Source organism: Salarias fasciatus, chromosome 10 (assembly GCF_902148845.1).
Source record: "Salarias fasciatus chromosome 10, fSalaFa1.1, whole genome shotgun sequence".
In the NCBI taxonomy this organism is placed as follows: domain Eukaryota; kingdom Metazoa; phylum Chordata; class Actinopteri; order Blenniiformes; family Blenniidae; genus Salarias; species Salarias fasciatus.
The window spans coordinates 12,989,394-13,003,327 of NC_043754.1; the positions used below are offsets into that span (position 1 = coordinate 12,989,394).

At 45.4% G+C, this 13,934-nt stretch overlaps 1 protein-coding gene across 3 annotated transcripts; it reads right to left on the reverse strand.

Moving 5' to 3' along the window:
* Positions 1-72: 72 nt before the first annotated feature.
* On the reverse strand, positions 73-13,768 carry rbm27 (RNA binding motif protein 27). 3 transcript variants are annotated; one of them, XM_030101177.1, is made up of 20 exons: positions 13,591-13,768; positions 11,790-11,908; positions 11,063-11,190; positions 10,781-10,860; positions 10,059-10,270; positions 9,364-9,699; positions 8,066-8,293; positions 6,442-6,639; positions 5,805-5,951; positions 5,506-5,659; positions 4,893-5,046; positions 4,584-4,817; positions 4,347-4,478; positions 3,841-4,041; positions 3,564-3,740; positions 3,278-3,382; positions 1,778-2,005; positions 1,615-1,698; positions 1,370-1,489; positions 73-815 (listed from the first exon to the last, which is right to left on the reverse strand). In XM_030101177.1, exons 1-20 carry the CDS (start codon positions 13,647-13,649, stop codon positions 711-713), a joined length of 3,201 nt encoding a protein of 1,066 aa, XP_029957037.1. In that variant the 5' UTR covers positions 13,650-13,768; the 3' UTR covers positions 73-710. The 3 variants fall into 3 exon arrangements, with proteins under 3 accessions (XP_029957037.1, XP_029957036.1, XP_029957038.1); XM_030101176.1 differs by having other exon boundaries at positions 11,054-11,190; XM_030101178.1 differs by lacking the exon at positions 6,442-6,639 and having other exon boundaries at positions 11,054-11,190.
* Between the last annotated feature and the right edge of the window lie 166 nt (positions 13,769-13,934).

Here is a 13,934-nt window from a genome sequence, read left to right on the forward strand (position 1 = left end):
TGAAATAAACTCTCATGATTCATCCCAGCAACCGGTGTCGCAGTGATACATCTGTTTTGGATCTTTGGAGAATTTTCTTTTTTTTTTTTTTTTTTTTGGGGGGGGGGGATATATTTTCCACACCGTCAAACCAGTGAAGTGAAATGTGAAGTTGGGAATTCTTGCCAATAAAAAGGTACGGCACAGTGCGCTCAAGCAGTGGAAAAATAAATAAGTATCTCTCAGGTCGCGACAGAGAATGTTCTATCAGTGATGGAATGGCTGTCCCTGAACTAAGGACGAGATTTTACAAAAAACTGGTGAGAAAAAGAGCTTAAATACAGTATGTATAAAAATACCTATTCACAGTAGACACAAATGTTGTGCATTACTGATATTAATCATCTGGTAAGCACACTAAAACTTACATAGGTTGTTGTTTTTTTTTCTTTCCTTCCTATCTATAAGAACAACTGAACATTTATTTTTCTCAGCAAAAGTGAGATGTTTCAAAGTGTTGTGTAGGCGAGGGACGCAAGAACTGCCGACTCTCCACTTCTTCTGGCGTACGATAGAGTACAGATGTTCTCACTTTGATTAGAGTCTAAAATTAGTTCAAAAATACTGCAGAGAGAAAAAAAAAAAAAAATTAACAGTGAGGAGTGTGGGGAGGAAAAAAAAAAAGCCCACTGATTCGGCCGGAGAGTGGCTGATCGCAAAATCCGATCGCTTCACCGCCTCCAAGACCGGCTCTCGTACTCGTCGTCTTCATCGTCGTCCTCCTCTTCCTCCTCTTCTTCCTCCTCTTCCCCCGGCAGATAGGAACTGGCTTCCTTCTGTTGAAACGGAAGAACCACTTGACTTTTTTTTTTCCTGAAGCAATGATCATTCAGAGGAGTTACGCTGCTGTGATTTGGGATTTTTCGTATTTGTACGTAAAACTACACCTTCCTCCATCTATACGACACGTTTCAGGAGAAATCCTGGACTGATGATCATAGTTTGCTGAAAATTACACCAAACGTTCTCAAAGAAAAGAAATGTGCCCGCGAGTCGGAACTTCATTTTTTTGTGCGACCTCAAAAAATGAAGCCGAAAACATGAAAAATAGGAATAAGGATTCCACCTGACAGTAATGCAGCGGCACTCAAGGGGCCGCGAGGCTCTTAGTACTGAGAGGCTCGTCCTGATTTTCCACCGGGAGCTCCGGTGAAAAATTTACAAGCAGCGGAAAAAAAAAAAAAAAAAAAAAAGGAATGTACAAGTGAAAAATCTGCGAATAGAACTGAAACTTCCCAAAGTTCTGAAGTTGTGCTGCGCATCGACCTCCTTTCCTGACTGCGCGCTGTGAACCGTGTGTGTGGCGCGCGTGTGTGTGTGTGTGTCGTACCGTGCTGTCTTCATCTTTCGCCTCGTCCTCGTCCGGCTCCGCTGTGACGGAGGGCGTCTTGGGCTTGTACCAGGAGATCTGCAGGACGCGACCTTTGAACTTAGCCCCCTGGTTGGCCGCCTGAAGTGAAAGGCACGGAAAGGTGTACTGTAATAACTTTTTTTTTTTTTTTTTTGATTCGCTCCGGAATGTGAGGAGTGAAGCGCGAGGACGGAGACGTTGGATCTGGGGGTCACCTGACGTACATTTTCTGCTTCGCTCCGTGTTTTGAAGGTCATGACGACGCTGTTGGCGTCTTGGTCGCGGAGATCCTCGATCTCACCGAATTTCTGAGAACATATTTGTTTGTTAAAACATGATACATCGAGATTGAGGCATATTAAATCCAACACTGTTGCGTTTTCTCACCACAAAGTGCGGCATCAGCTCCTCCTTCTCCTCCTGCGTGACCCCTAAGATCGCCAGCGCTCTGGGCCTGTGGTCCACCACCATGCGGTTCACGGTCCCGCCGCGAGCCAGCGGGTCCCGGGTTCGGCTGCGGCCGCGGCCCGCGTGCATGGCGCCCGGCTCCAGCGCTATCTTGCCCCGCCCGCGACCCCGACCTGCCGGAGGCCGGATCAGCCCCAACCTGGTCGCCTGGAAGAAGGTTTCAACGAAGTCAGCCTCATGTTGAGATTGTAGGCATTGAGTTTCACGAAAGTACAGACGAGCTCATCGTATACAGTCTCCTCTGTCCCTCTCTGCTCTTTACCATCGGTCGTCATCGTCCATTTTTAAAGCAGCGTGTCCGTGCTCTTTAACCACTCCGCGACCTCAGAGCCACTCTCTCATCCACTTGTCCCTCTCTCACTTCTGCCTTTAATTGTCATCCCGCCATTTTTTTCTCCCCCTGCTTACGAGGACCCGGCGGCTCAAACTTTAATGAGACGTGGCTCCATCAGTGTGTGACTTGTGTCGGATCTGGCTTCGTTAGCGGCTGCTCCTCTGGGCTTGCTTAAGTGGCTCCAGTTTAATGTGCAGACGGAAGACTGGCTTCGGATGGATGGGATGGGATGGGGCGGGGCGTGGGGGTGGGGGTGGGGGTGGGCACCTATGCATTTTTAAACAATGAGCTAATTTAGGAGCCTGAGGTTAACACACACACACACACACACACACAAAGAAGGGTGTTGTTGACATAAACTATGTTGTCTGGTAGTGAGATGCCAGAGGGGAGAGTGACTTCCTGCAGTGCAGCCATATTTACTACTTTAATGTGTTTTTGACAGTAACCAGGTTAGATCACGCCGATCGCTGGTATCTCCGCTTGGGTCTCAGTGTTGTGTCCACGACTTCTGAGAAATTAAAAAGATGCTTTCTTAGAAATTGTTACAGTTTGTTTGGTAGCTTGGCCGGACTGGAGCCTCTTGCGGGCCCGGTTTTGGCCCTCGGACCTGATATTTGATACCAGCTGGTTTGGAAAGACAATCCAAAATGTACAAATCCCAAGATCAACTTCATGTTTGAAGCTCGAGGAAAAAAGATGACAATGAAGAAGTAGAAGAAGAAAAAAAAAAAGGACAACCCTTACACAGACACACAAGAGACTCTTTGGAAACAATGACAATTGTTCGACTTAGATAAAATAGGAAGTTATTATGTGAATTGCACGATTTACTCCTTTTTGGTGACAAAATATATCAATTTTACTTCTGGCCATCGCCAGCATGTGCAGAAGTCAACCGTCTCCTCCCGATGCAGGACCGACTTCAATACAAACGCAATCTTTTCTGCGAACTTCCTCAGGGGCTTTTCTTGGTAGCACATCCTCTAATTCAGCTCTCAAGAAAAATGTTGATGATGCAAGATGCTGTCACTGTCTCTCTCTTTGTATCTGTGTGTGTGTGTGTGTGTGTGTGTACGTGTTACCTCGACTTGCAGCTGCCCCAGTTTCCTCTTCAGGTCTGTCGTGTCCTCTCCAGAACTCATCTTCTTGTGAAAGTCCAGTTCGGCGTCCAGCAACTCCTTCTGGGCCTGGACAAGTTTGTTCAGTCAAAACTAAGTAAACGGCTCATTTTAAAGGACGATCCAGAGTGAAAGCAAGCATTAACACTGTGCATAACATGTGTCATGAAAAAATACTCAAATTATTCACAGTTTTCTAAGATCTAAAAAAAGAGAGAAGTTGTCTTCGGTCAAAGTGGCCCAAACTCACATCAGTCTTGGTTTTGGGCTGGTTGTGGTTGGCATTGGCATTTGAGACCTGGGCGGCCGGGTTCATTTCGTTCTGCAGCTGGGTGATCTTCTCAGCGAGCTCCTTCAGGGTTTTCATGATGTTGGCCCTCTCCTCGGGTTTCATGCCGCGGTTCTTCTCCAGGCGGTTTATCAGTACCTGCAGGAGGAGGAGGAGGAGGGGGAGGGACGAGCAACCAGATCAATCAGGCTGAAGAACACTTCCATAAAGGTGGCTTGTTGCAACAACAAAGTCTTACTTTCTGACACTCAATCTGAGTCTTCAGCATCTCTTGCTTCTTCTTCCTCATGTCCTGTTGGAGCTTTAGAGCCTCCTGTTTCTTTTTTAGTGCCTCCTGAGCTTCCAGTGCTTTCCCCGTTTTGCCCAGGCTTTTGGACAGTGACTTCAGGGCCGTGGAGGGGTACGGGCCCTTCTGTGGGTTTGAGAGCGCAGACGCTACCTGAAGAGTCACAGATGTGTGAATAATTGGGTCATCAAGATAAGCCTACAGACAGACGCCACGTGACGACTGCAATCACTAAGAAAACGTCTCATAATGTACGAGAGTACGATCCAGCTGCTTTAACTATACCAGTGCAGCACTTGAGTTACCACATCACTTTAAAGGGCCATCGACTGCCTTGTTGCTAGCACGCTAGCATTAGCCTCAAAGCCATGCCGTCAGGCTGAGTTTGTAAAAACATCCATTTTTTTGGACGTTTTGCAGAAAATATTGACACTTGCTGACATGAGCTGAACACGTACGTGAGCAGAGTCTGTGTTTGCGTTGAGGCCGTCCAGCTTGGCCAAAGCAGCGGTGCCGGCCGCTACCGGGAGGTGATGCTTTGGTACGGTCTTGTTCAGAACATAAGCTGCTGGATTGTGCTGCTTGATCCCCTGAGGACAGAATCAACATTAAAAAAAACAAGAAGAAAATTAATAAATGAAAGCTTTATTCAGAACAGGTTGACGATGGGCTTGTTTTATCGTTTAAGTGCGGACCTTGTGCATGCTGCCATGCTGTGGTGTCTGGCTGGGCGCCGACCCGGCCGACTGGCTCCCGGAGCCTTGCTCCTGCTGCTGCAGGCCCGAGTTGTTGGCGCTGGGCTCACGGTGCCAGTAGACGCGGATGAAGCGGTTGTTGAGGACCGCCTCGATGCTGGATATGGCCCGCCGCGCTTCCTCATTCTTTGTGTACTGGATCAAGGCTGCCTCTGGGTCTCCACCGAACACCACCTGCGAGGAGAGCCACGCTCAGGGTCAACGCGCTCCAGAATTAACTGACAAACAACTAAAAGAAGCCCTTTTCACCTGTATGTTGACGATGGTTCCGAACTTGCTGAAGTGCTCGTTGAGCTTGGTGATGTTGTTGAGCTCACGCGGGATCTTTCGCACCTCCAGCTTTGTGTTGACGTAGTGATTCTTCTTGGGATAGTTGCCCTTATGCTGGTTGTTGAAGTTTGGCCTGGAGGGAAGCGATGGAGAGAAACCGGCCTCAGACTGGCTCATGTCAAAGTTCATCTGACACGCGACCGCAAACCAAACAGGACCGAGTCTTCAGATTTAAGTGCAGCGGTCAGCTCAAGCCTTTTCATGTCTTATAAAGGGAGACACTTGCAGAGGAAGGCTCCATTACAACCTGCCGGACTCTAAAAGATGGATTACGGGCGGTGGAACAGCATCCTGGTCGTGGGGATATTTGTGAGCACCTGCTGACCTGAGCTAACCTGGTTTCTTTTGGCAGTAATGGGAAGTGGGGCGAGGCGCAAAATCGATCAAATTTCACACGGCCTTGCTCTTCAAATTACAGCCAAACGGTTGCACGGAATGTTTGACATCCTAGTTCTAGATGTTTTTCACCCAACTTTATGTCGTTTTTGGAGTAAAACTACAAAAAAAAAAATTGTGTGTGACTTTGACTTACTTGTCCATCCAGGGTTTTTTAACCACTGGTCCCTCAGCTATACTGGTTCCCATCGGCCTCTTCCTGCTGTCCTGGTCCGAGTTGAAACGCGACACATTGCTTCCCGGAGTGCTGGCTGCAGCGGCAGGCTCTGTCTGGATCACGATGTTAGCAGCTAGTGGGCACAAACACAATCAGAAGCATTAGCAACGAAGCTTGCTTTCTGGGCTGCACGTGCAATCTGAGGCTTTTCTGAACCAATAAAGTCAAGATCCACTGAGGTAAAACTACATGAGCAATAAGAAACAAGTACATACTACCTCTGGAGCCCTGTCCTTCGTTGGAGGTGAGGCCGATGAGGTTGGAGCGTTGACTCTGCACTCGGGGGATGAACTGGCGGTACGGGTTCCGACCGGCAGCCGTCAGGCCGGGGGATTCGGGGTTATATCCCTCTGGATCGTAGTTATCTGAGTAGAAATAGACACACAAGAGTGGTGAGAGGAAACAAGACTTAACATTCATCAGTCGAACAGCAAACAACATGTCGCTATATTTGTAACCTGGAGTGACGCCAACATGGCAAATACAGCTTTAAACAACTTCTTTTATTAAAAACACTAGAAAATCTTGCTACTTTCTGCAACACGCTGAATGAAACTCAGCTGGAATGTTGAATTTCAGACTTAACTTATGAAGAAAAAAAAAATTTAAGTTCTAAAGAAGCTGAACTTTCCATTGTTAGTAAACTGAAATATTTCTTTTGCTTTCAGAGCTACGCCTCCTCTTTGGTTATCAAACAGCGCTGCCTGCTGGACAACAGCTGTCACTGCAGCCACAGAAATCACTGTGAACAGCTGAGCACAGAGGCATCAAGAGAGGAAAAAAAATAATATCCAAAAGCAACAGAAAAGTCTCCCCCGAGCACAGCCCCGCTCTGAAGAGGAGAAGCCTGCTTACATTCAGACGGGACATATTGGGGACGAAGAGACACAGATGAGGACGAGGAGGGAGGTGCAGGAGGAGGAGGTGGAGGAGGAGGAGGAGGAAGAGTAGGCGGCAGCCCCACGCCAGGCGGTCCGAGAGGAGGAGGAGAAGAAGTGATGGCGGACTGGTGGTTGGGTGTTTCAATCCCACTGGTTGCTATGAGTGGGGGTCCTGAGGGAGACACAAGCCCAAGCTGATCCCTCACGTACTGAGCAGGCACGACATTCAGTCTTTGAACGGCTGGTTTGAGCGGGATCACGAGAGGACACCTCCAGAAATATGATGCACAAGATTCACCATCATACTCATTTCATGGACAAAATAAACTTCACCAATCAGCACCACTAAAGCTACTGCCAGAATAAAACCAGGTTTTAAAGTTAACCGTTTAAACGGTGTGATTTTGATTTCATGCTAATCATGTTTCTGAATTTAGTTTGATGTTTTCTTTATCGATTCAAACTCTTGACACATGCTCGCTTGTTTATCTGATATAATTCAGAAATTTGATCTACTAGTGTGCAAAAAACACAAACAACGCTTAGGAGGGAAAAGTCAATGACGAGCTACTTCTGGAGTGAGGACTGAACAAATTTCATGTAAATAGAAATGGAAAACCCTCTTTTAACGAGACCAGATGCTTTTCAAGCGACAGGAAATTAGAGTCTTACTTCACACGCAAAGAAAAAAAAATCTGATAGTGGAATGAAAAGTGCCAACTCAAGATTTTTAATTTGACATTTGTGAAGCGCACGCTAGCACATTGGATCAGATTATTACAATTATCTGATTTTTAAGGGCACGCAAACAGACGGAACACAAAGGCTGCTCCGTAATACGTGTATTCAGCAAGACTCGAAATTAATCATCACTAATGTGTGGTGACAGCGAGGAAAGACAGGGACTTTAAAGAAATGTTTAATGGGAAATTTGGCGATCAAAGGGGAGTAAAAAACTGTTTTCTTCTGGTAGCAGCAGCTTGAGTTCAAAAGTCATCTGTTCTTTTAACTATTTAATAATCAATAAAAAGGTCAACCATGACGGGCCCTGAAGAGGATTCAGTTTGACCTGTGGGATAACTTCACAAAACACACAAACAAAAGAATTTTTTTCAAAGAAAGTAAATGAAAACGTATTCAGTCACTGAGGGTGCCGCTGTCTCCTCCGATCTGAGACCCGAGTCTAAAGATCAGTGACGCAGCCGTTCAGTGGAAGTCAGTAAGCAAGTCAAGCGGCGCCGACATTAAAGCCTCAGCATGAATGGAGATATCATATCATGTGTGCTGAGTAATGTGGAAAATGCGTGTCTTGAGAAAAGACAGGCTTTAGCCAACATTAGTCTGCAGCAGAGAGGGTTTAGGATCTGTCAGCAGCAGTTATTAGTCAATACTTCTTAGGTGCAAATAAATGAAAAGGAGGAATTGCGAGTCATAGAGGACAGTTGCTTTTGGGGCTTAATGCTGAAATTGCTCTGAATTCTTCGTTACATTTTAACTTTTTCACAAAGCACTTGTGAACTAAATCAAAGGAAAGCATAGCTTATTGGTCAATATGCTATCGTGTTAAAAATTGATTTTTTGAATTAATCAATACTTACCCGCCATGGGGAAGATGCCTGGCGGCGGCGGCTGGGCGTAGGGTGGCATCGAAGGCATCCTGAGGGAGGGGGGCGGCTCAGTGATGGAGGGCATGGGCAGGCCGGCGGGGGGCATGACCGGCGGCGGCGGGAACGGAATGATGCTCGGCAGATTGACGTCGTCAACGATGAGAGGGTCGTTGCCGTGGTCGAAGGGACAAAGGTCACCACGGACACAAAATCCTTTTTCTGCAAGACCGAGAAAAACAAAAAAACAAACAAAAAAAAAAAACAAAAAAAACAATGAAAATAAAGAAGCCTGTTACAAGTAAAAATACTAAGTGACTCAGGCTTGAAAACGTATTTAAAAATCATGATAATATAATATTTTTAGCTGCCATTTCAGTTGGCTGATGATTTTACAGTGTCGTGAGGTTGGCGAGTTATGGTTAAACTGTGAATCGGAGCGCTGCCTACACTGAACATCACCATGACGTTACAGACGTCACATTCAGTCTGAGTCTAAGTCTAAGTTTCCCTGTTTTGCTCATTCAAATTGAGAATTTTTGACCACACTTCAATCATGCACAAAGAAAATCCCTGACAAACAGAAAAAGGTTAATAAACTCATCTATTTTAGTTAAAATGATGGTTATTTATCGTGTGTCTTCTGCTGGAATGAGACGCTGCCGACGATACTCGCACAAAAAAAGTTCTTAAATTTGATGAAAATGGATAGAAAAGTTAAGAAATGAAATCAGGTAAAGCTCAGATGCCGAACAACACGTGAGCACAATCATAAACACAGAGTGTGTATTTAGTACAACCTGCATTGGGAAAAAAAAAAAAAAAAAAAGTTAATCGTCTCAGTAACACATGCAACTAAGAGAATATTAACAAATGTTTCAGTTGAAGGCAGCAAAAAACGCCATACAGGGACACGTCTTTACCCCACAGTCTCATTAAGAAAGCGGGTCCCTGGTGCGGTGACTGACAGAGCACTTCAGGGACAGCGGGTAAGTTTAAATTCTCTTGTGTAGCTGTAGGTGTGAGTCTGCTTTCTTTGCCTGATGCCACTGGGGACAGTGGAGGGAGAGCCAACAGCGGTCATTAGTGAAGACACTAAACAAGGCTCTGAACCACCAAGGGATGACACTGGTTGGGTTTATACACTAACCAGAGCAAAGATTATAGCCACTGTGTCATATACTAGGACACATTTCCTTCATTTATTGAGATTAGAATATCTTTAAGTGGAAATCAAAAACAACTGATGAAAAGCATGAGGCAAAAGGGTTGGAGACGACTTCTTTTCTTACCATCATAGTCCCTGCAGCGTTGTTTGAGAGAGCCGCTCTTGTTGGGGAACGGCTTGCCGGGACCGTCCTGCCTCTGCGGACCGAAGTAGCCTGACCAGCTGTCCGTCGTGCTGTCGGGCAGGTGAGCCGGGTTTGCGACGGGAACCCCACCAGCTCCCGGGACGCCGGCGGACGGGGAGGAGGAGGAGAAGGGGTGAGGCGTGGGCAGCGGCAGCAGAGGCGGCGGGTGCTGGTGCTGGTGCTGCTGCTGCTGCTGCTGCTGCTGGGAGGCGGAGGTGGCGGAGGAGTTGTAGCCGTCGGTGTCCTTTCTCTCAACCTCAAACTTCGTCTTGAAGTCTGTTTAAGAAACGGCAACGTGAGTCAAGAGGTACTACAGAGGCATCAAATTTTGATATAATAAGTAGCTTTTTCCTATTTGCAGATTAACCTTGTGGGTAATGCGGCCAAGTCCAACTCATGTTGCAAACTCCCCACGAATTTGACTGCAAAGCCGCCCACATTCTTCCTCCCTTTCTAACAACTTCCCCACAACACTGAGCAACAATCCAAAACAAAGGAACATCCAGGACGGCGTTCAGTCTCTTCTCTGCTATCTGAAGCACCTCCTCACACACAGGAGGTCTCGCGAATGAAGCGCTCGACGTTTCACCCGCCGCTGCACTCCTGGGTCTGCTCCGATTGGCTATGCGGCTCACCTCTGCCTCCTCTGTGCTCCCGGTCCCTGCTCTTGCCTCGGCTGCCACTCCTGCTCCGGCTGCGACTCCGGCTGCGGCTGTAGCTCCTCCCGCGGGGGCTGCCCCTGCGGCGCTCGTGGCGCTCCCGCTCACGGTGGGAGTCGCTGCTGCTTTTCCCATGGCGATCGAAGTCACGACGCTTGCGCTCGTCCCGCCTCCTGTCCTCACGGTTCCTGTGTGTTAGAAGAGACTTGTTTCAAAAGCTGCTCTCATCAGAGTTCTAATTTCGTTTTTAAAAGGTTGAAAAGAACATTAGAGACACGTTTTATTCTTTTATCTGTGTGCCTTCTGAAAATGTAATTCCATTGAGGCTAAAATCAGTCTAAATGGAAAGATGACGCCTCTGTTACAGGGAAGCACAAAAACAATGCGTCAATGACGTACAATGTGAAAATTAATGCCATTTTGATTCATCACACGACCGTTTTTGCATTGACCCATCTGCTGTGACTGGATGCGTCACGGCCAGAGGACAAATCTCTGGACACCTGGGCCTTCATCAAGCTAAAAGCAACACTCAGCGGGTTTGAAATGAGGTGTGCAAAGGCGGCCACATAGGTCGAGCTCGATACTAGAACAGCATGCACAGTAGTTGGTTTTTGATCAGCTGGAAAAGCAGAGCGGAGAACTTCCATGTGTCGCTCTATCACCACATCAAACACATTCTGAAGCTTCAGCCGTACCTGGACTCATTGAAGTCGGAGCGATTTCTCAGCGGACTTCTCCTTCGTCTATTTTCTCTCTCCTCCTCTGGTGTTTCAGCCTTGTGGGGGAAAAAAACAGTGATGTTGCAAAAGGAAGTATTATTTTTTTCAACTCTCTCTTTAAATTCCAACTAATTTATCAGACACTTTCATCCAAAGCACAAAGCAAGTTTAACATTGAAGCTTGATTTATTTTCATAAGAAAATCAGCCTTTTCTCAGTTCAGATGAAGCCAGTAAATTTGACACCAACCTTTCTTACCTCGACAACATCAGGCTTAACAGGCGGTGGCTTAACCTCCTCTTTGGGAGCTTCCTTGGCAACAGGATTTCCAAGGTAGTTCTTCGTTGTCAGACATTCAAAAAGTTTATCGACAAATCCCATAGTCTCTGCAGAGACAAAAAGCAAATCAGCAAACAGAGTGAATCTTTGCTTTATGATTGCAGGCTATATTCCTGATATTTGATGATGCAAATGTAATGCGGAGGGAAAGTCACCCTTATAAAAACATGTTAATGATTCATGCAAAACAGGTTACAGCACAGGACTCTCTTTGGTGGACATTACAGGTATTCCAGATTGTGTTACTGTACTGCTGACTGAAGGCTTGAAAGTACAGCGAGACACTCAGGCATGGCAAAAATGAAAAGATGCCATTGATTTCAGAGCACATCGGGTGTCTTATGACTTCTCAAACAAATGCTTAATTACCAAGATATCCCCTTGAGGACTGCGCTCTATAAACATATATATACACCAGATGGCTCCTTCATAACATTACTTTGGGAGGCTTGCTGGTGTTTTAGTACAAACATAACTTAAAATGACGTCTGAATTGATAACTTTGCACCCTACAAACCCTGTTGAGTGACAGAGTACTTGATGCCTTTCCCACTGTCAGCACAATGAGAAAAGCAAACCTGCAACCACCTGTTAAAATCTTTTGTTTCTTACACACGGGGGAAAAAGGTTGATGTAAAGTGTGTACCTTTTTGTAGGAAGACATCAAGTTGATCAGCACAAAAGACTCTGAGCTCCTTCTCTGGTTTGTCCTTCTTCACAAGAGCCACTACATAGTTGGCTAAAGCAGAGGGGTCGGCATCACATCTGCAGGTCAAAACGAGTACAGTCAATAACAGAAAGCCATAAGATTATAAGGTGAAAGGTGTTAACAAGAGAGAATTTCTTCTAACAAATCATTTTGTGAAAGAAGGAAGTGGGTGACAAAAGATTATGTCCATAATTGCACATCAGGACTAGTAGTGTGAAACACAACATTGCAATAATAAATACATGAGAAAACATATCAACATCTGTCAGGAAAATCTGATCAATAATTCACTAAAAGCTTCACAAACACATTCTGCACATGATAAAATCTATTAAGACTGAAATCACTGTCAGCAGCTATTGTAATAAAAAAAGGGAAAGCAATAAACACAGACACTAGTTCACACAATGGACAAAACTGAAAACTTTCAAAACCATCACATTTGTCACTTGAGCTTTAGCAAACAAGCTCTGAGTGTTGAGTTAAAGATCAGAGGACTTTGATAATGCAAACAAAGAGTCACAACTCCCATAAACAACTGATTTGCCTGAAACAATTTTAAGGAACTTTACAGCACATCCTCTCAGTAAGATCCTACCCTGGTAACCCTCTGTTCCATCTGCTACTCTCAGTCAGACAGCACCGGATCGAAAGGCCATAGCAAACAAACTCAAACTGCTTTTACTATAGGGCCATATTTAGACCAAACAGCTCATTACAACGAAAATGAAAAGTGCAATGACTGACTGTGGTATGCTATATGAGTTATATCAGAGTGATTTTTAGGCATTATATCCATCTATTTCAAACCTTCTACCGCCTTTTATATATTTCTAATGTTGCACGTGCATGGACAGCGGGTTATAATTTCATACACAACTGGACACAACTGTCATCTCAAAGCACCTTTACATGGAAAACCCCAAAAATGCCACATGAAACGGTGGAAAACCTAAAGAACCACACTCCGAGGTGGAGACTTTCTGCTCTTCAAGTTTGGGTAGAAAAAAACAAAAAGGATAGGACATGATCGCGATTCTGTCCTCAATTCAACAATGACAATAAACAGTATTCTGATTCTTAGTTTGAGCAATAGGCTTTTAGGATATAACTCATTTTTAGTCACCAACCTGATAGATCACCACCCCACCAGTTAAACCAAGTTCATATTCGATAAAACATTTCAATTAAGCACAGAGAAACGTTCAATAAACTCGACTTTCAGAAGCACGTGTCCACTTGCAGGCTATTTCAAGATAAAGTTCGAAAACCTAACATTACGTGTAACTATGGAGACTAAAAACTAGTATAATAAAATGACTGGTTGTATTATAATCATCTCAAAGCTAAACATTCTCTCTGAAAGGTGCCGCCTATTTGATATTTGAATCAAGAGTAAAAATAAACAGATGTATTGAGCCTGAATGGGCTCGCAGCACAGCTGTGATAAAGTTACATATCATGCTCCAGCAGCGTGCCTACCCACCCGAAAATAACAGCACGACAAGCGAAGCCAAACGGGCCTACACGACACACAGTGTGAACACCTTCGACCCTGCGAGCTGAGAAATAACGACATTTCACTCCTGCTCAGAACAGGCCAGCTAGCGGGAGATGGTGGCTAGCTAACTCGTGCAGGAATCTACCATCAGTTGCCCCATTGATGTGTGGCTAGCCCCAGTGGCTAGCCGGCTAATGTTAGCATGCGAGCTAAATGTCATTCCAATCCAACACTCACATTGGCTCCAGGAGTTTTGCCAGCCACGACTTCAAAGCTTCCACATTCTCTATGAGCATCGTGAGAGAGACTGCAGTACTGTCTATAAAAAGAAAGTGCGCGTTGATAACTCTGCTCTCATCGTCTATGAATTTTGAAGCTTTAAGGCCTTCAGTCTCTCTTCACTCGCAGGTCGGTCGAAAAGCTTTACGGCATGACAACACAAGTTCAGCTGTCGCAACGCACGCCTGACGACAAATGACTAATAAATGTTAAAACACTGAAAAAAAAAAAAAATCACCTTTTTTTAGGAGAATACCTTGTTTGGACTATTTGACGGACTGTATGCTAAATGAATGATCAGG